General features: G+C 35.6%; 1 protein-coding gene across 1 annotated transcript; it reads left to right on the plus strand.

Moving 5' to 3' along the window:
- Positions 1-3,712: 3,712 nt before the first annotated feature.
- On the plus strand, positions 3,713-25,308 carry LOC101134753 (olfactory receptor 5D18). The gene is made up of 5 exons (XM_004051107.5): positions 3,713-3,843; positions 4,287-4,384; positions 5,389-6,994; positions 16,527-16,596; positions 21,665-25,308. The coding sequence occupies exon 3, from the start codon at positions 5,421-5,423 to the stop codon at positions 6,360-6,362; it is 942 nt and encodes a 313-aa protein (XP_004051155.3). The 5' UTR covers positions 3,713-3,843; positions 4,287-4,384; positions 5,389-5,420; the 3' UTR covers positions 6,363-6,994; positions 16,527-16,596; positions 21,665-25,308.
- Positions 25,309-25,572: the final 264 nt, after the last annotated feature.

The following is a 25,572-nucleotide window of genomic DNA, read 5'->3' on the forward strand; positions in this document are numbered from 1 at the left end:
ACTAAAAAAAGAAAAAATATAAGAAATCATTGATTACTACTAATGGTTGTCAGGGCACCAACTCATTACTCTGAAAATACGTTATTAAAAAATCAAACATTCATTCCAATTTTCCTATATGAATTGTATTTCAGCATCACCTCAGAGGTGAAGTTCAAAAGAAATAAAAGCATCAAGAATGAAATCAGACAATCACAATTGTAGAACTCCACATTTAAAAAGTGGATTGAGGTGACTTCAATGAACATAACAATCATTAGGAAAAAAGTCTGTGGGTAATTTTAAAACAAAGTAATTAGGTTGACACTACTTGAATCCAGAGATCAGAATGATCATCACTTAAAGTAGGACAACTAGTTGTCATCAACCAGTTATCATATGCTTCTCAGTGGACTGCAACCAACAGTAGTCAGAACCATCAATGAAGAATTTTTGCCTAAAAGACACTAAAAGAATGAACCTGAGCTAATAAGTCATCTTCATCTGAATATTAGTTTAAAAAATTGGTACAGAAATATATACAATGACACAAAATGAAGCACTAAGCCAAATATAGAGAATGCTTCATTGTTATTATTTTTCCCCCAAAATATTGCCTAACACACACACACAGAGGCTGTCACACAAAGAATGGTTATATAACAAAGTAAACTTTTATAACAACCATATTTATCTGAATCTTGATTCAAACTAACTGGAAAAAATATGCCTTTGAGACAATTGGGGTAATTTAAAAATGGATTGGGTATTTAATGATATTAAGAATATAATGATGATTTTGTTAGGTACAGTTTTGGCATTACTGTTTGGTTCAAACATTAAAGACTCTCCAATCAAAAAGTGATAAACTACCTATCAGGTATTATGCTTATTACCCGGGTGATGAAGTAATCTGTACAGCAAATCCCTGTGACAACAATTTACCTATATAACAAACATGCACATGTACCCCTGAATCTAAAACAAAAGTTAAAAAATGAAAATACTCTAATCAGAAGTCGATAGTTTGGCCTGCATTGTACTTCAGCATCGCCATGCCCTGGAGGAACTGAAGGGAGCAGGGAATCAAGTGGGATCTAAGTGGGTGGAGCGGGAAGACTAATAATGGGCTCAAATTTCAACTTTTTCTCTAGGTCTGCTTTCAGTTCTTTAATTTTGTTAAGAAAAATCTTACAACTAGCCATAATACTTACATGAGTTCTTAATTTTATCTGATCTTCCCATAAATGCCAATAGGCCAATTGTTTAGAAAGAGTGCTCTCTAATTTTTTTTTTTAATAGGGAAGGCTTGGGCGGGGCATGGTGGCTCACGCCTGTAATCCTAGCACTTTGGGAGGCAGAGGCGGGCAGATCACTTGAGGTCAGGAGTTCGAGACCAGCCTGGCCAACATGGTGACACCTTGTCTCTACTAAAAATACAAATATTTGATGGGTGTAGTGGTGCATGCCTGTAGTCCCAGCTACTGGGGAGACTGAGGCAGGAGAATCACTTGAACCTGGGTGGCTGAGGTTACAGTGAGCTGAGATCATGCCACTGCACTCCAGCCTGGGTGACAGAGCAAGACACTGTCGCTCTCTCTCTCTCTCTCTCTCTCTATATATATATATATTTATTTATTTATTTATTTATTTCAAAAGATCTGATTTCAAAAGAAATATATATATATATTTCAAAAGATCTGTCTTCTTTCAATTGATAATTAAGATCTTCATTGGTGTGTATAATACAATAGGACTTAATCCAACAAGGCTTTTGTGGAAAGACCAGAAGTCAACTTTCTAGAATTAGAATAAACCTTTACTAGGGATAAAAGGGGTCTTTCTGGAGTGAGTGCAGAAAAGGCAGCCTCCATGATCCAAAAATTCACTCACAGATCTCTAGTCTCTCACTGACTGTGAGACACCTTCAATAGAGGCCTGATAATCTGTGACACTGGGCAGGCAACACTGAGATGGGAATTTCCCAGCACAAATCCAGGGAACAAAGTTAAGATGACAAAAACTGTGAGAGGTTGGCATGTTTGGACAAAGAAAGTGCTGCTTAAAATCATGTGTCTCCATTCCTCTGTCTTTTCATACTGACCTGTACCTGTGTGCTCTACCTTATGGTTCCTCTCCTTAGGACAAATGACACAAAAAGACAAAGACAAAGGAAGACAGACTATTTCTGAGATTAAAAGGATCAAATAGAAATGAAGAGTACTCACAAGAACACCGAAATTCCTTTTTTAACCAAAGAACTAGTTCACAGTGTTTTCTCCTGCCAAATCCAAATTAGAGAGAGAAAAAGACACTGAGTAATTAATAGGACAGAGATTTAACAGGGACTATAATATTTATCCAACTGAGTGTTTACTTCGTAATATTTCTGCTTTAACCCAAATGAGTCAAGATGACCGGAAAGCTAGACCTCCCTATTTTTTAATATGGTCAGAGTGTGTGGTGTGGAGGAAGAGGATTATGTCCAGCAAATAGTAGTTAGTGGATCAGTATCTGATACCAATGATCTTAAAACTAACACGTTCTTATAATTGGAGAAATATATGGAAGTGATAAGAGGGCTGAGGAAAATGACTTTAAAATATGAAAGTTTTATATGAAGTGCTCCTAATGTTTTATATTATTTTCTGCAGGTTTCTAGTATATTAGAATTACATGAGATAATGGTGATTAATTTTAATTTTGTGTGTGTGTGTGTGAGCTCAGGAGACCAGGGCAATAGGTAGTCTCTAGGGTTCATGTCTCCTAGGCGTAACTATAGATATAAGAAAACATGTATCACTCTCAGCCTGGAAACGTCCTCCCTTTGCCATCAGCAGGTTTGCTTTAAGATTCTAAAGACAGATTGATATTCATTTCAACCTACTTAACAGCTTAGGAGGAGGAAAATGCACCGTTAGGATTAAGCAGTTCTTGAAAATATGTGCGAATGTGCAAAGAACAGGAAGTGCTCTCTTTCTGCGAAGCTTTGTATCAGAAAGCCTGACTCCTGAACAACAGTCTCATGAAAAACTGGTACCTGGGATGGGGAAATAGAAGAGCTTTGAGAATATTAGGAGTGTGTATTGCCTTGCTTCTGTTAAGTTTTGGAGAAAAAGTCAAGGTAGAATAGGCAATATTGAAGTAAATTGAATTAAACAGAGAGATAATAGACTCTCTAGTGAAAAAAATAAAAGGCACCAGCTTTAATTAAGATTATATAACAGGAAACGCATGTCAGCCCTAAAAGCAAAAATAACAACTAAATTCAAAAGGAGATAAATTATAGGAAAGAAGATTTCATCTGTCATATTTCGGGGATTCAAATATTTAAAGCATTATTAGCTATTTCATAGTTACATTTTGGACACAAAGGCCATTATGTAAAATGTAACATTAGTTTAAAATAAAATTTAAATGCCTTAGATAAATAAAATGCAGTGTTAAGAAAAAAAATGTGCTGTCCAGGCATTTTGGCTCATGCGTGTAATCTCAGCTACTCAGGAGGCTGAGGCAGGAGAATCTCTTGAACCCAGGAGGCGGAGGTTACAGTGAGCCATAATCACGCCACTGCACTCCAGTCTGGGCGAGAGAGCAAGATTCTGTCTCCAAAAAAAAAGGAAAGAAAGAAAGAGAAAAGAAAAAAATATGCTAATTAGGATATCTGGGTTTGTGATGGATTGTCTTTTGAGGTTGTCTTTTTTTTTCGAGACGGAGTCTCGCTCTGTCGCCCAGGCTGGAGTGCAGTAGCGCGTGGTCTCTGCTTACTGGAAGCTCCGCTTCCTGGGTTCACTGGGTTCACGCCACTCTCCTGCCTCAGCCTCCTGAGTAGCCGGGACTACAGGCGCCTGCCACTACGCCCGGGTAATTTTTTGTATTTTTTTTTTAGTAGAGACGGGGTTTCACCGTGTTAGCCAGGATGGTCTCAATCTCTTGACCTCGTGATCCACCCGCCTCTGCCTCCCAAAGTGCTGGGATTACAGTCGTGAGCCACCGCGCCCGGCCTTGAGGTTGTCTTTAATATACAAATTCATGAGTATAGGAAGAGAGGGCCCTTGAATATGTTGGTCTTGCATGTAAATTAACATCTTTCTTGATAGGCCGTCTAAAAATTTTGGTGGGTTATGTGAATAGATATAATGTCTATTATGATAGAGAAAGAGATTACAGATATGATAGCATCTGAGAGGTGTTGGACACTAATTAGAGCAATATAATGATTCTTTCCTATTATTGTTTTCTGTTTTCTCATGAAATGTATTCATGTTGCTGTACTATCTCAAGTTTTTAGTTCTTCTCCTTCATAGGTAATAGATGGACACATTGAATATATAATGTGTCTTGAAGGGAGAGAAAAGAAATAGACATGGAGACAGGGATAGACAGAGAGGACCTAGAAGAAAAGGTAAGTTTGCAAGTCAGACTCTTACAATAGTTATTTCTGGGTAAGAAGATTTTCCTCAATCCCATTCTCATGTGTTTTATCTTGATGCTGCTTTCTAATATATCTTTGTGGCAGTAACTGTCACTGGACTATGTAGATTCTCTAGTCTGCTTATTAATTGAAAGTATGGTTATTAATGAAGGGAATGTGTTAGTATCTCGACCTAGATAATGGAGCAAAGTTTGGTGCGGGTAAAGGGATACATGTCTAGGAGTTCAAGGATCAAAACTCTAGTCACAGATGTGTAGATTGGCCTTCCTGGGCATATCGATAGGAAACTCAAAGCTTCTCTGGCTTCTATTTTGTCACCTATAGAATAAAGAATAAACTAGGGTATCTGTATTGAATATTCGATATTTATTATTTCTCAAGCAATGAGGAAGGATTGCTAATTAGTACAGCCTGATTTTGGAGCGTACGCTCTGAAACAATTAGTTCAGCTGTATTTTGAAGTCAAATTTTCTGGGTCAGACAAACATTAAACTGCTATATGGAATTAACAATAAAGGCACAAATGTTAAGCGTTAGGGCTCTTGATAGTTAATGTCACTGTATAAACAAATTATGTGAAAACTAATTTATGAAATTTTGATTTGTATAACTGATTATAAGATTTACACAGTCATCACATTATGCGAGGAAGATCATTTATGTGGAATGCTTAAAGAGGCCTGAAATTATTATGTAAATTTTTAATTTAAAATAATCACAAATATTTAATCTCATTTTCCTATATTTGGAAATATTAAAAATTACAGTTACTAACTTACTCTTTTACTCAATAATTGTATTTTTCTTAAGAAATTAAAAAACATTACAGTGTTTTTACATGTTAGATATTTAGGAAATCTTAAACAACAAACTCATAGACTCCGGAAGAGATATTTGCTTCATCCTTCAGGAGCCGTAAAGGTATTCAATCACCCTTCTTATTTTCTCATTCTCCTTAACATTTTTGTTTTCAGAACTAACTTTCAGATTCGAAGAAACAGAAGCGATGCTACTGACAGATAGAAATACAAGTGGGACCAAATTCACCCTCTTGGGCTTCTCAGATTACCCAGAACTGCAAGTCCCACTCTTCCTGGTTTTTCTGGCCATCTACAGTGTCACTATGCTAGGGAATATTGGGTTGATTGTGATCATCAAAATCAACCCCAAACTGCATACCCCCATGTACTTTTTCCTCAGCCAACTCTCCTTTGTGGATTTCTGCTATTCCTCCATCATTGCTCCCAAGATGTTGGTGAACCTTGTTGTCAAAGACAGAACCATTTCATTTTTAGGATGCGTAGTACAATTCTTTTTCTTCTGTACCTTTGTGGTCACTGAATCCTTTTTATTAGCTGTGATGGCCTATGACCGCTTCGTGGCCATTTGCAACCCTCTGCTCTACACAGTTGCCATGTCCCAGAAACTCTGCGTGCTGCTGGTTGTGGGATCCTATGCCTGGGGAGTCGCATGTTCCTTGGTACTGACGTGCTCTGCTTTAAAGTTATGCTTTCATGGTTTCAACACAATCAATCACTTCTTCTGTGAGTTCTCCTCACTACTCTCCCTTTCTTGCTCTGATACTTACATCAACCAGTGGCTGCTATTCTTTCTTGCCACCTTTAATGAAGTCAGCACACTACTCATCATTCTCACATCTTATGCATTCATTGTGGTAACCATCCTCAAGATGCGTTCAGTCAGTGGGCGCCGCAAAGCCTTCTCCACCTGTGCCTCCCACCTGACCGCCATCACCATCTTCCATAGCACCATCCTCTTCCTTTACTGTGTGCCCAACTCCAAAAACTCCAGGCACACAGTCAAAGTGGCCTCTGTGTTTTACACCGTGGTGATCCCCATGTTGAATCCCCTGATCTACAGTCTGAGAAATAAAGATGTCAAGGATACAGTCACTGAGATACTGGACACCAAAGTCTTCTCTTACTGAGCCTGTTACTTTCATGGAGTTTGTCACACATATAAATAAATTCTGTCCATAAATATTGATCTTAAAGATATCTTTACAAATAAACAAAATGGATTTTCTTTTCAACAGACTAAACTTAGCTCTGCCTCTTACTTTCTGGGAAACATCAGTAATCCCTCTAATCTTTAATATTTCATTTATGAAATTAGTATAGCATGGGTTAGATCATAGTCTGATTGTGAAGATTAAAATGTAATGGACACCTTACGTAAGTCAATGGATATTAATTTCATGTCCTTTTCTTATAAGATACCGGGAATAGACTAAGTGCTTAGGAAACATATGAATTTCTTTCATAAATGTGCAAAATAAGTTAAAAGAAGAAATAGTCCTCATCTTCAAGGATGAAAACTGTGTTGATAATAGGACAATGAAGAAGTGGCCATTGTGTAAGGCAGAAATTAATATGTACCAAAGAGAGTTTGAGAGAAGAGAAAGTTCAAATCTATTTAGGGATTTTAGAAGGATGTCTTAATGAAATAGGTATTGTTTGAAACCGGCTTTTGAAAAGGAAATGGGCGGAGTTTATGAGATACATTCCAGGGAGAAAGGAGTTTTCTTCTGGAGAAAACAATGTGAATAAAACCAAGGAGGTAAGAATGTAATACCTAGTCAAAGATCTAATACTTGTTTTATTGAGCTAACATAATATAATGTGTGTTTGTGTGTGTGTGTGTGTGTTTATGTATGCAGGTTACTTGACATGAACTGAAATTTTAATATGATATGCGCTACATCCTGAATGTGTTTTCAAAGGAGGTCCAGTGTGACCATCTGATAAACCATAACAGACTTCACCAGATGCTGATGAATAATGGATCAGATCTTAGAAAATCCTATGTACCAAATTAGGGATGATGAACACCTGCCCAACCTGTATGTCATACTGTTAGACATCACAAATTTTATCAATCCATTGTGACTTTTTTTTTTTGATGAGCATGGAAATAATCTCTGAATCCTTCTCAACAGAATTCCCAACAACCTTTATTAAAAGGTATTTGGAGTAGTCTTATGTGTTGAAAGCTCTTTGGCTCCATAAGCTTATTCAAAATAAATAAAAATAAGGTAATCATTAATATCAAGACCTCTTTAACACAGCAAATTAAAAATGCTAGCTCTTTCTTACCTTAATAACTCACTTTCATTCAAATAAATTGTATACCCTTCTCCTTTTCAATGTGTCTAGATACAGTTCCAAACAAATCATCGATATAGTGGAAGAAGTAAATTTCCAGGTGTTTTGTTAAGGGAGAAAAAATAAACTGGAGAACAATTTTATATAAACTTCTTAAATTTATTTAGAATGTTCATATTATTTTGACCTTATGGTGATTATTAAAGTTATAATAATTATTAAAGTGATTCATTTTACATATATTATTTGATAAAGAATCCACTAAATAATCCTTGTAATAGAAAAATTTTTCAAAATGTAAGGAACAGTGTTTCAGATATTAAATGCCTGAGGGGGGAATACTTTTTCTCTTGATATCTGTATCTCCAGGTATTCAAACATTTATCCTTTGTACACATCTGGTACTTATACAATTTTTAATTTTCTCAGAAGTTGGGACATTGTTTTAATATTAAATTGAATACTGAATTTCACCATCTTTTGAAATCCTGAAAAGCTGCCATGGGAACAGGCATAAAATAGGATATTTGATAATGAGAAAAATTAGCCCATATCCCCATCACAAGGGCTTTTCTCTGGCAACCTACCAGACTTGAGTGTGAAGCCCTGTGAGATGATCTGACCTGCCAGCTGACAGTATACACACAAGCAAGACAAGCCAAGATCAGCCATGCCAGGGACAGGTGAGCAGAACCACCTGGAAGATCCATGCAATAGAGTCACAGTCAATAAGAGGTTGTTGTGTTTAGCCAACAGGTTTTGGAGTGGTTTGTTATACAGTCATTAGAGTCATTCACTTTCTCAAATTCTGGGAATGCTACCAAAAAAACTTCACGATGTTTTATTATGTAATAATTCACCATCTTCTATTATTCCACATTGAGGAAACATTTTAAAATAATGAAATTTGTTAAATTTTAAATTATTGATTTTATTAATACTTGCTAATACAATATTTTATTCAGATAGCATCTTATGTGGTTTAAGTACATGTCATCAAAAGCTTAGTGCTTCACATTTCTATTATTCAATTTATGAATAGTGACCATGAAATTAATTACAACTGTTTTAAATTTAAATCAAGTTTTCAAAACAACTCCCATCCCTTTAAGCCTAAGACAAATAAGGTATGCAGCTTTCTTGTGAGCCTATACAACATAAGGCACCACTGGTAATGATGTTCTCTATAGAACTTTCAGCTTTTCTATCATGACTCTCATCTTCAAGAGAGATGAGTTTGTGAAAATAGTTTGGCAGTACACTCAAAATAAAGTGAATAGGTATTAAACAAATGTTTTCATCATTCTACTATATATCTGAGTATGTATATAGTACATATCTGAGTACATATACATAATGTATACATTATGTATAAACTCATACACAATAGCCAGTAGGTAAAGGATATATATATATATACACACATATATATGTGTGTGTGTGTGTGTGTGTGTGTGTGTATATATATAGAGAGAGAGAGAGAGACAGAGAGAGAGAGAGAGAGGTTCTCTCTTTGTTACCCAGGATGGAGTGCAGTGGCGCAAACACAGCTTGCAGTCCGGATCTCCTGGGCTTAAGTGATCCTCCCGTCTCAGACTCCCAAGTAGCTGGGAATATAGGTGCACGCCACCCAGCTCGGCTAATTTTGTATTTTTTTTGTAGAGATAAGGTTCTTCCATTATGCCCAAGGTGGTCTGTAACCCCTGAGATCGAGAGATCTGGTCACCATGCACCCCTCCCAACGTGCTCGGATCAGGGGCACTAATCACCACACCTGGGCAAGTTTATATTGGCTATAGTACATGTCAACTGCGATTCTTTTCAATGAAAAGATTTACAAACACCATAGAAAAACAAGTAATATCATGGATTTGAAGTGTTTCGATTAAAGACAACTTCAACCCTCATGAATAACATTTCAAGTTTAGGCTTTGGATGTTTGCTTTTCTTTTTCTCATTGGAGTGATTCACATGGTAAGTATGAATGGATTAGAGAAATCCCATGCTTTTTTAAAGAGTGAGAGAAAAGCGGTTGTGAGAATGCTAGTTACAAAAGGAAACCCAGAAAGCTTCCTACAATGCAGATAATTCTCAGATCACTTTTGGAAAACACATATAGATTATAACTGCTTATATCAATGGAATTATTGAAATGTTTGGTTTCTCTTGGGGCACACAGACTGTGCTTTGAACACTGCTCATTCAGGTTGACATTGCTGTATAAGTCAAGAAGGAAGCAGAACTTGGGGAGATCCTTGAGATATTCCTATTTAATGGCCACTAGCATTGAATAGGGAGTCTGCACCCCCGGTACCACTCTGGAGCTCTGCTCTTCCTTATGGTTGCACAGATGGCACAAGCCAAAAAGCCACACTTGACCTGTCTCTATCAGGGATTCTGTGTGTGACTGTGGGTGAGTTACACCTGCTGTGCCTCTATAACCTTATTTTGAAAGGGGAAATAACAGTACTAATGTCAACCAGTTTTATGAAGATAAAATGTGTTCAAAATTGTATTTAGAATAGTACCTGGCACATGAGCAGTACTCAGTAAATTATTAGTATTAGTATCAGCAATTATTAGTATTCTTAGTAAAAGGGACTCTTTATCCCCACCCCTTTCTGGTATTTGGAGGATCTCTGGTGTGGTTTCAGACTCTATGCCCTTTAGGTAGGAGCTTTTGAGTGTGAAACAAATTGTATAATGCCTATTTATATAATTTCATAATATGAAATGGCAATGTGAGTACTGGCTCACAGAGGCAATGCTTGGATGTGGCATACAATGTTCTGCAATTTACATGAAGTCTGAATGTAATTGTGTTACATTATAATAATATGTACCAAGTTGGATTTTTTCTCACCCTGTTTATATTCCATAGTGGTCAATAATTGTTGGAGTCCCAGGATAGGATGGTTTCCTTGATACCTATTTGATATCCCACAGAGATCAGTGATTGTTTTGGGAAGCTTATGAAACATGGGCCCCAGGGACACACACACACACACACACACACACATGCACACACACACAAAAATACAAAACACGTAATATTTTTCATCATATACCCAGTAACAGCACTGCTGGAATGAATAGTAGTTCAACTCTCAGTTCTTTGAGAAATCTCTTAACTGCTGTCCATAGGGGCTGAACCAGTTTACATTCCCACCAGCAGTGTCTAAGCTTTCCTTTTTTTCTATAGCTCTGCCAACATCTGTTATTCTGACTGGTGTGAGATCATAGCTCACTGTGGTTTTTATTTCATTTCTCTGATGATTCGTGATTATCAGCATTTTCTCATATGATCAGTGGCTGCTTGTATGTATTATTTTGAGAAGTGTCTGTTTAAGTCTTTTGTCCACCTTTTAATTTGGTTGTCTTTTGAATGTTGATTTGTTTAAGTTCCTTATGAATTCTGGATATTTGACTTTTGTCAGATGCACAGTTTGTGAATATTTTCTCCCATTCTGTAGATTGTGAGTTTACTCTATTGATAGTTTCTCCTGTTGTGCAGAAGTTCTTTAGTTTAATTAGTCTTACTTGTCATTTTTTGCTATTGTTCTAATTGCTTTTGGTGATTTAGCCATAAATTAGTTGCAAAGGCTGATGTCTAGAAGTATATTTCCTAGGTTTTCTTCCAGGATTTTTATAGTTTAAGGTCTTAAATTTAAGTCCTTAATATATATTGAGTTAATTTTTGTAAATGGTGACAGGTAGTGGTCCAGTTTCATTCTTCTGCATATGGCTAGCCAGTTATTTCAGCATTATTTAATGAACTGGGAGTTCTTATACCATTGCTTATTTGTGTTGACTTTGTCAAAGATCAGATGGCTGTAGGTGTGTGGCTTTACTTCTGGGTTCTCTCTTCTGTTTTTTTATTCTGTGTGTCTGTTTTTGTAGCAGTACCATATTGCTTTGGTTACTATAGCCTTTTGGCATAGTTTGAATTTGGGGTAATGTTTGACTCTGGATTTTTAATTTTGCTTATGAGTTTTAGAATAGTTTTTTTCTAATTTTGTAGAAGAAAAATGATGTTAGTAGTTTAATAGGAATTGTGTTGAATCTGTAAGTTGCTTTGGGCAGTGTGGCCATTTTGATGTTATTGATTCTTCCAATTGATAAGCATAGAATGTTTTCCCATTTGTTGTGTCATCTCTAATCTCTTTCAGCAGTGTTTTGTAGTTCTCCCTGTAGAGATTTTCACCTCCTTTGTCAGACGTATTCCTAGGTACTTCGTTGCCTAGTATTGCATTCTTGATTTGGCTCTCAGCTTGAATGTTGCTGGTGCATGTAACCACTACTAATTTTTCTACATTGATTTTGTATGCTGAAACTTTACTGAAGTAGTTTATCACTTTTAGAAGCCTTTGGCAGAGTTTTTAGGGCTTTCTAGGTATAGAATCCTATTGTTACCCAAAGAGATAATTTGACTTTTTCATTTCCTATATAAATGTATTTTATTTATTTCTCCTACCTGACTGCTATGGCTAGGACTTCCACTACTATGCTGAATAGGAATGGTGAGGGTGAACATCCTTTTCTAATTCAAGTTCTCAAGGGTAATGCTTCTAGGTTTTGCCCATTCAGTATGATGTTGGCTGTGAATTTTTCACAGACGACTCTTATTATTTTGAGATATACTCCTTTGATGCCTAGCGTATTGAGGGTTTTTACTATGAAGAGATATTGAATTTTTTAAAAAATGTTTTTCTTGTCCATTGAGATTATGATATTTAGTCACATTAAAATGAAGATCAGAAAGGAATTGTGTTGTTGTTGTTGTCTTTGTTTCTTTTTCTTGAGATGGAGACTTGCACCGTCACCCAGGCTGGAGTGCAATGGCATGATCTCGGCTCACTGCAACCTCCGCCTCCCGAGTTCATGCAATTCTCCTGCCTCAGCCTCCCGAGTAGCTGGGATTACAGGTGCAAACCACCACACCCGGCTAATTTTTTGTATTTTTAGCAGAAACAGGGTTTCACTATGTTGGCCAGACTGGTCTCAAACACCTGACCTCCTGATCTGCCCTCCTTGGCCTCCCAAAGTGATGAGATTACAGGTGTGAGCCACCGCACCCAGCCCATTTGATGTTTTTTAAATATCACTCGCATATGTCAAAATTCTCATGAATCCTTATCATCAATTATTTAAATAATTGACTACATATAATTATGTCACTTTTATTTGTTGGTGAAAGCAAACTTGGTAATCTCCTTATATCCAAGTGGAATTGATATTCAGTCATAGAGATTCACTTACTCAGTTTCTGAGAAATTTATTTGCTAGGGTTTGGGGAAGAACCTTTCTGAGTCACATGAGCAAAAGGAAGACTTAAAACTTAGATAAATTAGGCATCCAGAATCTCTGACAAATCAGCCTCCTACTGAAATATAAGGTTATATTAGAGGAATTTGTAGTGTCTGGTGCATTAATATAACCATAGTATCAACAGAACCTAAGCCCAGCTCAACTCTACATATTTAATGTTATTTTCTCAGCATCTATTGTTCTACAAATAATATCAATCCTTAAACAAAAAATATGTGGGAGAACATATATGTAGGGGAGAACAACTCACTGTAAGAAAACAAATAAACAGAACCAGATTCAGATATAGCCTAGATGGTAGAAATATTATACAGGCAATATACAATAACTATGATTGCTAGGGGCTCTATTGGAAAAGACAGACAACATGCATAAATAGTTAATTTCAGCAAAGTCACGGAAAATATAAAACTGAATCAGTAAAACAACTAGAAATTACAGTAAGAAAGTAATAGTTATAAAGAATTATTTAAGGGGCACAAGAGTAGTCTCAACATAGCTGAGTAATACATTAGTGAAATTAAAGATCAATCAGTATAAAATGCCTGAAACTAGACACAGAGAAAAAAACACATCTAAAATCTGTGTAACAATATCAAATAATAAAAACAACTGTAATTAGAAACTCTGAGGTTTTTTTTTAAGATAAAGGTAAGGCAAAGAGAGTATGTGTAAATATAACGACTAATAATTTTCTCAAGTTAACAAAAGACACCAAGCCATAGATTCAAGATCTTAGAACTAAGCCAAATTCACACACACACACATACACACACGCACATCACACTCAGGGAGAAGAAAAAAGGAAAAGAGAAAATACTGAAAGGAAGAGCCATTACACATCAACTGGGGCTTTGCAACATCAGCATTATTAACATTTTTTTACTGAAAATCGTTGATGTTGGGCACTATCCTGAGAGCAGTAGGATAGCTACCTGCATCCTGACCTCTATGCACTAGATGTCAGGAGTATCTCTTTCCAGCTGTGACATCAAAATATCTCTACCTTTGCCAAATGAATATTTTTGGTGGTGGAGACACAAATTCACTTCCACTTTAGAACAACAGATTTAAAGGAATAAATCTGTTGTAATGTTGTAAGCATTACATTCCAATGTTGTAAGCATTACAACAGATTTCCTGGCAGTAACTACAAAAGTTATTATAGAAAAAAAGGATGAGAAACTGAAAATGTTGATGGGAAAACAACAAAACTGTCAACCCAGAATCATATACACAGTGGAAATCTCTTTCTAAAATTAATAAAAAAAAATCTAACAAAAACTGACATAATTCATTGACAGCAGGTACGTGCCACCAGGAATGTTAAAATAACATATCCAAGGAGAAGCAAAATGATATCAGATAGAAACTCAAAGCTATGCAAATAAATACAGAGCATGGGAAATTATGTCAATGATCTAAATTTAAAAGTGATTTTAAATTGCTCTGAAATATATCAGTCTTAAGAAAAGACACCAATTAAACAGCATTTATAGACTCTGTAAAAGTAAAGTCTACAACAATAGCATCATGAATAAGGAGGACTTAGATGTTTATTCTTTTAGGGTATGTAGAAGATCAATAATTTATTAGTAAATATATTGTAAATTGCTGTAAAAGTATCACAATTTTAAGAGACTTAAAATAAGAAGTCAATAGAGCACACAAAATAAATGGAATCATAAAAAATAATCCAACTCAAAAAAATAAAAGGTGAATGGAAGAAACAAGAAATACTTGAAGCAAGTAAAGATGAAGTATCAAGATGGTAAACTTAATTCCGCAGAATCAGTAGTAACATTAATTCTACCCATATGTACATTAACCAAAAGACTCTAGACACTAAAATCGCAAGATGAAGTTTGCCAGATTGAACAGAAAAGCAAACAAAACTCTGTGATATCAAAAAATATCTTTTCTATTATAAAAGCCTAATAAGTTAAATATAAAAGGCTCACAAAATTTCATGCAGTAATAATTGAAAGAGCTCTGGAGAGGCTATATTAATACAAAACAAAATAGACTTTAAAAGAAAAGCTATCAGTCACTAATAGCACCTTAATTTTTCTGTAGGGATTCAACCTCTCCTATTCTTGATGGGTCTCTGTCTTTGCATCCAGTGTATTTTGGGAAGCATTCATGGCCAGTCATCAAGAGACCTGCTGATTTGTTTCTGTATAGGTACTAGTGAGCCAGTGCCTCAGCTGTGGGATTTTGTTAGAATTATTGGAAAAGAAGAGCTTCTTTCTACTGAGGCTAATCCTCTGGGCAGGTAGAAACTGCACAAAACATCTCATAGCTCTCTTTACTAAAAAAAGAGAATCTGCTTGAGAGTTTAGTCATCAAAAAGAAAAGGATAGCAGAGAGCTGGAGAATGGGAAATTTTTTGAACACTTGGATCCTCTCTCAACTAATCTATGTCCAGATTTTTGTCATGTAAGCAATAAATTCCCACTTTTGCTTAAGCCACTTAAAAAAGTTAATCTGCCACATGCAACCAAAGATGACAAATACACCTTCTTATAAATATTCTTTTTTTATGAATATTCTCTTCATTAATTGTATAATGTTCTAGTTCCTTGTAGTGAATTTCAAGATAATTTAGCCATATATATGTGTGTGTATGTATTTATAGATGGGTACATATATATATACACATATATAGGTGTGTGTATATAACAATATAGCTATAGATATATACATAAACAATTTTAAATTAACACACATATATATACACATACACATAGTTTTAAATTAACTTGTTTTATATGTCTTTCAGCTATACTTATCTTTCTCCACTAGAAAACACATTCTCAATCTCATTTTCAATTCTCCAGCCACGCCATGGACTTTCCAATTTCCACTTAAGTGTTTGTGTTATTTTCCCTTCTATTTCTCATCCACTATTTTTTACTTGATGTAATTCTTAATGCCCAGTTCAAGTTATTCTCCTCTTCTCTGTTTTGTACCTGGTACCTAGAGCAATCTCTGGAAGAAAATACTCATAGAGTGAATTTATTTGTTCGATGAAGGCCTTTTGATGTTTTCTGACCTTGTGTGGCCAGCATTTCATTTGAATGCAGATGCAACTCTATCATAGTACATATCGGAGTTATTAAACTCATTTATAATTGTTTTTCTCAATCACTAGATACATTTTTGCTACTTTTCAATTTATTGTACCATTGATTTGCATAGAATATTATAGCAGTTGTTTGATAAGTTGCTTTGAGCTGGCTAAATCAAATTAGATAATAAATATAATCAAATTTTTCATATAGTAACCTACCATTTCAAAAGCCAAAGTATGTCTCTTTGTAGCATTCTTGTGATGTAGAAAAACATCTTACATCATTTCATTTTGTGTTTAATCAGTTCCCCAGTAGAAATGTTTAATTGCTCACATATCTTTTCCCATTAGAGATTTGAATATCAGAGTTTGAGTTCTTGGGATCTGATGTGAGATCAAAAGCTGATCTCAAAAGCCTCAGAGCAAAATATAAAAAGCCTTGTTTCTCCTAAGGAACCACAGCCTTTTTAAGAAAAGGCACAAATGTCTTCTATGAACACAGAATGTTTGCCCCAAATGGATTACACCAAATGTTACAATGGATCATTTTTTTGTGATATTTCAGTGTCAAATTTAATTTTTCTAGTGGAAAATGAACTGGAGCTCAAAAACAGTGAAGTCAGAAGGTGAACGGGCAACAAAAAGTTAGTTACCTGGTAAGTATTTCTAACATAATCCTAGGGATATTAGAGCAGAAGAGATTTTGTGTTTACCTCCTTATAGTTTCTAATTTTACACATAGGAAACTGATGTTTTGAGAGTAAATATGTCTAGAATAACACAGGTTTTAAATCTTCAAGGTGTTTTCAACAAAAATGAGAGCAACAACCAAAAGCACATTTAGCACACAATATTCATAATACAACCATCAACATTATTGGACTTTGATTAGGAATCGAATGTAAGCACAGTTTTCATTACATATTATTTATTTTTAAAATTTAAATACAGGTTAAGGCTGACTCAATTTTATATAATGTCATTTATTCTATATTATGGCAATGCATTGGTACCAAGTCATCAGTGCACTAGTAACAGGCCTGAGGTGGGAAAAGGGAATTAGTTAAGAAATAAAAAGTTAAAAATACTATAAATTAATATAGATTACCTACATAATAGTATGCCATTTTGCTGAGCTATTTCAGAAACTTCCATTCCCACCTGCCTATTCCATAGAAGAACACCTGGTTTGTCTCATTTTTTGAATCCTCTTAATCTTTGGATCCCTGTGATCATTTTTTGCTTCCATTGTTCCATTTAGCATTAATATTTAATTTTGAATTCCTTAAGTTTCTTTCAGTCTTGAAGTATATAATGTTTTTGAAAAATTATTATAAGTTGTACTCTTTATATAAATTTATTTCTTTGTTGAATTTAATTCTGTAAATTTAATTCTGTGATCAGAAATAAGAGTTTGGGGTAGAAAAACATTTTCATCAAAGAGGGCTTTTCTCCGATGGTCTAGATTCCCAGTTTATTTAAGCATTATCCCTAAAAATAAGTCTGTTTATTTGATGCCTGTTTTTTTTTTGTTGTTGTTGTTTTGCTTTTTTTTTTTGAAGGCGGAGGTTGTTTTTGTTTTTGTTTTTTGTTTTGTTTTGAGATGAAGTCTTGTTCTGTTGCCCAGGCTGGAATGTAGTGATGCCTACTTTTTAACTGTGAGTCTTCAGAAGTACCAAAATGGAGGATCGCACAACACAGAAACACGTTGATTGAACATTCATTCACTAGCCACAGGATACAATTGTATCTTTCCTTTGCCTTCCCAGCAGTGGCCATTGCTCTGCTCCTTGGTCAATTCAGAGTCTCTTCTCTCTCGTGTGTAGACAGGAATAGATGAGCTTCCTCTCCATCAGAGTTGATATTTTCTCAGGTGGAAACCACATGTATTTCAGTAAAGGAGAAATCCAAAGAGTTGACTGGGAGCTCAATGATGCTTTCTTTCTCCAATTAAGTCCCCTTTTTAAAGCGTAAGAGGGAATCCTGATTGATCAAAAAATAATAAATATTAATTTTTAGGGAAGAATAAACTTGTCCCAAAGTTGGAATAATTGTAGTTAATATTTTATTGAACATTTGCTATGTGAAAAGCACTCTTTAAAATACCTTCCTATATTAGGTATTTAATCATCATTTAATATTAGCTCATTTAATCATCAACATAACCCTGTAGGCAAGTGCTACTATAATATGCAATTTACATATCAGAAAATGAAGACCAGAGGATTATTGAAAATTTACCTAAAGTCACACAATTTAAACGGTAGAGCCAGGATTTAAACCCAGGCCATCTGCTCCAGGGACCTTGCTTTTACTCACCACATCATACTGCCTCTGTTTCTGTGTTAAAATATGTAAACCCTTCTGTTGTAGCACATACATCAAACACATTTTAACTAATGTTTAAACAAATACCCCTATATTAAATTTAGTACATTGATTTTATTTAGGAGATGACATCATATACTTAATCTTCTTTTTCAGCTCTGCCATCTCTCCCTCATTTGCATCTCTGGGAGGCAAGATTTATTAGAAAGTGCACTAGCCCAGTGATACAGGAATTCTAATCTTTAGCCCTGGGTCTTTCAGTGTAAAGCTTTGTAAACCCGGATTCATTAATTGTCTTGCAATTATCAATTCCCTTTTTATGAAATGGAGAAACAATGAATCCTTAACATATTTTAAAGATCTTTGAGAGTTAAATTATAATTAAAAGAACTTTGAGAATTACAAGTTCAAATTGTTAATGCCAGGTGTACCACACTTACCCAGACCTCATCTAATTTAGCTGGCTGGAAACAGAAGGTAGAAAAATAAACATTGAGTAATAATCCAGAATCCGAGGTTATTATATTTACATTTCATTATCTGTACCCAGAGAATAACTTCTCAAATAGTAATTATTATTACTGCTTATTAACTCTAAATATACACAAAATTTTAATATGTATATTTAGTTATATCAAAAACTTGCCACAAACAGGGCAGGAAAAGACAGGAGATTTAAGATTTTAGTACTGTTGTTAGATCGGGTTCTGGGATGGATAATATGAAATAAAATAGAGAATATATGTCAACTCTGGCATTTTTACATGCAAGCTTGTAGGAAACAGATAGTTATTTAAGGGTTTAGGCAAGAAGGCAGCATGACCAAAATATATTTTGTACAGATAACTGTATAGTGGCATTCATATAGATTTTGTAGCATGTTTGGAAGTAGGTTGGAGAGAGACTAGAGGAATGAGGCCAATTAAGGGGTTCAAATGGGGGAAAAGGAGTGATGTTAAATAATGGAATGTCAGTCATAATAAAGCAGAGATATTAAACAGTTTCCACATTTTCCAAAGTGAATCAATGGACCTTGGTTATGTTTTAGCTAGAGGGAGGTTTTTTCTTTGGACCAGAAGTATAGGTGGTAAAGATGTACACAAAGATGTATTACAGATTAGGCTTAAGTTGTAGGAGGTGATATCAATTAAATGTTATTTTAGACATGCTAAAATGTACATGTGCCTATTTGGTAGCCAACTTTGAGATGGACAGGTGATTTTGGATTGGATATATGAAAAATGATCACTGTATAAATTGTATTTTCAAGAAAATGCATAGAATTAACTACAGAGAGTATGCATGGTGGGGAGGAAAGTCCTAAGAAATTGTTACTCACGTGAAGGAGGCTTAATAGGGGCATATTGAGATTAGGAAAGAAATCAAGATAGGTGTATAGAAGCCACAAGAGGTGGACATTTTAAGAAGAAAGGAAAGATGAAGAAGGAAGGGGAGGAGAAAATTTTAAGAAGAAAGGAGAGGTCTACCACATGATATAGAGAAATAAAGTGTGTTACACATTGAAAAATCTTTGGGTCTGAAAGCTAGAATGTTCTTTCTGAGTATGATAAATGAATTAAATAAAATTGTGCAACATGCTCATTTTATATTTGTATGAGTCTTAATTTTAAATTGTATACCTTTATATTTATATATACATATATAATTGTGCTTTAATATTTCATATTACACACAACTGTCTCCCTAATATAATAGCTATTTCAAACATTCAGTATGCTAAGGCCTCATTCTACCACTTTCTTCTCATTGCTAGAAAATAGTTTATATTTTACAGAGAAAAATAAAGAATAGGAAATAAATACACACTCAACTTACAAAGTTACGGTATAAACATGTGAATTCATCAGTTACTCCCTTTCTTCTTCTCATCTGTAGGGAGAGTGTGCCCCTCGTCTCTGAGGTTAATCTCTTCAACTGTGTTTTGTCAATTAAAGTACCTATACTATTACTAAAAGTCATAAACGTTTAGCATATCATGATATTTATGTCAATTGTATCTGTAAAAATATTACCTCAAATCTACTCCCTTTTAGTTTCCCTTATTCATTGCAATGTTTCTCTATAGGCATCTACACTGGTTTATACATTCTCACTTCAGCCTACAAAAATAGGACTTTTGTCTCAAAAAACTTAATCAAACCCCTTTTTATCATAATCAGAAAGAACGTTAATTATACTGATATAACTGGTAATAAAGAGAATTCCAAAAGCCATAGTATCAGCTGGAGGGAAATCAGTTGTCTCTTCACTGGACAAAATCTGCATGTGTGTGCACAAGTGTTTGCACTGCTGTCAGTTACCTATTAATAAAATTCAGAGTTGCAAACTAGAGCAAGGACAGTCAAAGCTGAAATAACTCAGAGGGTTACATAGGTAAGCATATTTAAGTTTTAATACTTTTTCACTACAAAGAACCTGGAAATATTCCTTGCTATCGTTCATGGACATGCCAGGAGGAATATGGTGTATTTGGAAACATAAAGATTTATGTAGTTTTATTCCTTCCATAGTTTGGATTCCAGATTCTCACATACACACACACACACACACACACACACACACACACATTTCTGGATTGATCCAGAATTGCTATGTTGCTACTTTATAAAAGTGAATGAACAAGATGGTGAGGATATTGAGGCTATGGAAGGAAATGCATGTGACATTTATGACTGATAAGAAAGGTACTATCATTGTCATATTATAGTTGATGAAACTGAAACTAAGTGAGTAATTTGTCCAAGGTTTCACAGCTACTGAATAACAGAGCTACTGAGTAACAAGGCTGGACTCAGTCACTGAAATAACAAATTCAGAAACTTTGCTCTTTTGATCACTGGTCATCAAACAACCCTAAGGATTTCCTTTGCTCCTCAGAGAGGGTGCCACATCTCCACGTGAGAAATATAGAGCTTCTGTTCCTCCACTCACAAGGCTTCACCTAGAACAGCAACAAGTTGGTGGTAGAAACAAACAAAGATAATGGAGACAGGCACAGAGGCCATTTATTTAGGGTTTGCCATAACAAGATGGTTAGCCACTCTTTCTAAACATTAGTGGTAGATGAAAGAGTTGAAGAAATTAAGAGTGAAGGCTAAGTTTAGAGTTTAGCAACTGGCTTGATAGTGGTGCAATTTAATGTGGAAAACAATAGTATTAAGGAATAGAGGAGGTAACTTATTGGTTTAATTAAAAAATAATTGAAAACTGATGCATTACACTCCATTACCTATAGACATGCCTAGTTGTATCAGGATGCCTAAGTGGTTTTAGAATCACTGTTTTACTGATTTTGACCTTTTTGTTTTCTTTATCTTTTTTAATTTTGCCAGTGTCCAGGTTATCATTAACATTTGTTTTGTTACTTTGTGACAGCTCCAGAAATCCAGAAGCACTGCAGATAATGGAGCTGGAGAATGGCACTGTGAAGACTGGGTTCTTTCTCCTGGGATTCAACGACCATCTGGAACTTCAGAGTCTCCTTTTTGCAGTATTTTTTTCCATCTACTCTGTTACTCTGATGGGGAACCTTGGAATGATTTTATTAATCACAATCAGTTCCCACTTGCACACTCCTACGTACTTGTTCCTCTGCGTGTTGTCCTTCATAGATGCATGCTACTCTTCTGTCATTGCTCCCAGATTACTTGTGAACTCGGTTTCTGAAAAGAAGACCATTTCTTACAATGGCTGTGTTGCACAGTTATATTTCTTCTGCTCTTTAGTTGACACAGAATCTTTCCTCTTGGCTGCCATGGCTTATGACCGGTACATAGCAATCTGCAACCCGCTGCTCTATACAGTGATTATGTCCAAGAAGGTTTGTTGCCAGCTTGCAATTGGAGCATTTTTGGGGGGCACTATGAGCTCAATTATTCATACCACGAACACTTTCCATCTGTTATTCTGCTCCAGAAACATTAACCATTTCTTTTGTGATATCTCCCCACTCTTCTCTCTGTCCTGCACTGACACATACATGCATGACATCATTCTGGTGGTCTTTGCCAGTTTTGTGGAAGCAATCTGTCTTCTAACAGTTCTCCTTTCTTATGTCTTCATTATGGCAGCTATTCTTAGAACAGGTTCTGTGGAGGGAAGAAGAAGAGGGTTCTCCACTTGTACTTCCCACGTGACTGTGGTCACTATGTATCATGGTACCTTGATCTTCATTTATTTGCGCCCCAGCACTGGCCATTCACTGGATATTGACAAAGTGACCTCTGTGTTCTATACTTTGATTATACCTATGTTGAACCCTCTAATTTACAGTCTAAGGAACAAAGATGTCAAAAATGCTTTTAGAAAAGTGATTGGCCGAAAATTACTTCCTTAAGGTGAAACTGGGCCTGACACCATTTCAACAATACCTGCTCTTCGACTTTGTTCTAACTGTTGGAAAAGTCAGTTTAATATGAATGTTCTCCAGATCTATGGGTAACGAATCTTCAACCACAGAATAGGGTGAAAGCCTGACCTTAGAGGTTGGCCCTCTCATCATTTATATTACATCTATTATTTTAAAGTTGAAATTTTTAATATTTATTTCAGGGGAAGATTTACCTTACATTTAATTTCCTGTATCTCATATTTTTACTCCCTTTCTCTTTTCACCACAAACTTTTGAGACAGCCATGTGGGAACAGCTCCCGGCCAAAAAGCTAATCGGCCTAGGTACTGGGACAAGTGCACACTGAGCTGGAGCCACAGAAGTTCAAGGTGTTTGCGGTGGGGAGGAGCCTGGCCCCTCCTCTTCCTGGGTGGAATCTGGAATTCAATCTGTGAAGTGGGAAGCCTACACTAGCATGAACTCTAGCCTTGCATAGAGTCCCTGTTCCCCCCTTTTTCTCTTTTTGCACAATAAATCCCATTATGAGCACCCTTCATATAATCTGCAAGCCTAGTTTTTCATGGCCGTGTCATAAGGACCCAGCTCTTAGTTGAACTAAGGAAAAAGTCCCGCAACATTCTTGGTGCACAATGTAGGGGCTTGATAAGCAATGAGTGAAATGGGGACTCAAAACCTCTCACTGTCCTTTCTAAGGCTTTTCATCTTTGGACTTCTGAAGGAGGGGAAACTGTGCCCCCACCCTCATGACTTCTGGGGGTCAGGAAATTTGGCCTCGGCTCCAGGCTCCAGGTCCTTTTCCTTCCTTTTTCTGGACGACCTGCAACAGTGGCTCCCCACTTTCCTCGCTGCTCTCTCCTCCCTGCCAGGGACTGGGATGCATGGGCCAAGGGCCCTGCACTGCTGTTTCCCCCAGGCACTGGGGTTCAACTCCATTGGACAGCAATTAAGCATAAGCTTCTCTCCCTGGTGGAGGAACATCTTGCAAGAGAATAAGAGTTTTTTTCCTCAGGCATTTTTGAACTGTCTTTTCTTCCCTCTTCTCCTCCCATCAGCAGTTAACTTTGAAAGTTTTTTTTTTTTTTCTTTTAGAAGATGTTTTGCTAGGCTAGGAATGATAATGATCCCTGTGTATATTCTCTATAAGTTTTGGTTGTGAAAAGGATCTTGTGGGGACTGGATTTTCTTCTGCCTGTCTGTGTTTGTGTTGTGTTGTGATGTCTGTAAAAAGAGCTCTAATTAATTTGGCCTAAAGGAAGACACGGGCTTGGATCAAATATTTTTTAAAGGGAAGATAAAAGCTGTGGTACCTTTCAGTTCATGTGACTTTAATCTTTGAGAAATAAAAACAGCCTTAAAGATTATTGGTAAAGTGCAGGTGGCATTAAAATATAAATAGGTGGGCTAGATTATGCAGGTCAGATGCAAGCTTTGATAAGTGTTTTGAGGTTATAAACTGCTTTTTGCATTTTGAGAACTATTTAACTTGCCAGCTTCACATTGGTAAGGCCTGGGGACAGATGGAACTAACCCAGCCCTTAATAATGCTGGGAATCAAAACTTGGCTTCCCTTAGCACACAATTAAAACAACTTACCAGGTTTTACATTAAATTTAAAAATTGCTAGGAGTTACCATTATAACATGTCACTGAGACTATTGGAAATAAATTTACATACAAGGTATGTAAGAACGGTAAAATGTATTTTTTAGTAAAAGGTTATAAAAAGCATGGAAATGTAAATTTTTGTCTAGGGTTAAAGGATTGCTTTAAATTGGATAAGGTAAAGCTGAAGGTTCAAATAAGTGGTGGAAAGATTGTGGAAATTAACCTCACAGAAGAGGGTCTCTGTGTGAACATATTAACCTAAATTAAAAAGGGTATTACATGGTTTTTCTGTAAATTGAGCATTGAAATAAAAGCACAACGAGGTATTCTTAAGGCAACAAGGTATTCTTAAGGTTCTCTGTGTGAACATATTAACTAAATTCAAAAGGCTACTACATGGTTTTTATGTAAATTAAGCATTGAAATAAAAGCGCAACAAGGTATTCCTAAGGCACTAACTTACTCTTAAGGAAAATTTGTAAACGTGTATAAAAGGTTTTTGCTTCTTTAAAATTTCTGAGTCATCATTTTGGCAAAATAAATATTGTATGGTAATCTGGAATTCTATTTCATAACATAAAGCGTTTTAAACCTCAAATATATAACAGCCTTCCCAAAATCAAACTTCAGTTTCAAAATTGTCTTTCCTGACACCTGGTTTTTCAGATACTTCAGAGGTCCCCTGGGGTGTCCAGAAAAGCTAGGTAAACAGGGTTATTTGACATGTTTAGGTACATGGGATTGTCAAAATGATGTTCAGTCTCCTTTAGGTTTTATTTTTGTGAAAAATGCTAATATACGTTCCAAAATTGTATGAGATTTCTAAAATTCTAATGTTTGAGTATATGCTGTCAATCATAATTAAGGTTGTTAAGTTATTGTAAACCAGATATATCACCAAACTTCTTTGTCAATCATGTTTCTAACTGTAACTACCCTGGACATTTTGCTATTCACAGACTATTGTTGTCTTATTTTAATCCTTTTCAAAAGATGGTTTATAATAAGCTATAGAACTTTGACAAGTTCTCATGCTCTCAAATAAAAGTTTCTGATGACTTTGGAGATTGTGATATTGGAGTAATAGAACATGTACAGGATTCATGAAGAGCTGAAATGTTCATGAATATCAAGCAAAACAAGAGTTAACTAAATGGACTGAACTCAGAAAACTGAAACAATCTTTTAATCTTGCTTAGAACATTGCTGATTCATGTTTTGTTTTTCAGAGTCAAGGAAACTTATTTTGAACTATTTATGACTTTTAATAATTGAGTAAGGTATATATATCCTGTGATCAAGTTTTGGAGCATGTTTGTTTCTCTCT

This window comes from Gorilla gorilla, chromosome 9 (assembly GCF_029281585.2).
Source record: "Gorilla gorilla gorilla isolate KB3781 chromosome 9, NHGRI_mGorGor1-v2.1_pri, whole genome shotgun sequence".
Classification (NCBI taxonomy): domain Eukaryota; kingdom Metazoa; phylum Chordata; class Mammalia; order Primates; family Hominidae; genus Gorilla; species Gorilla gorilla.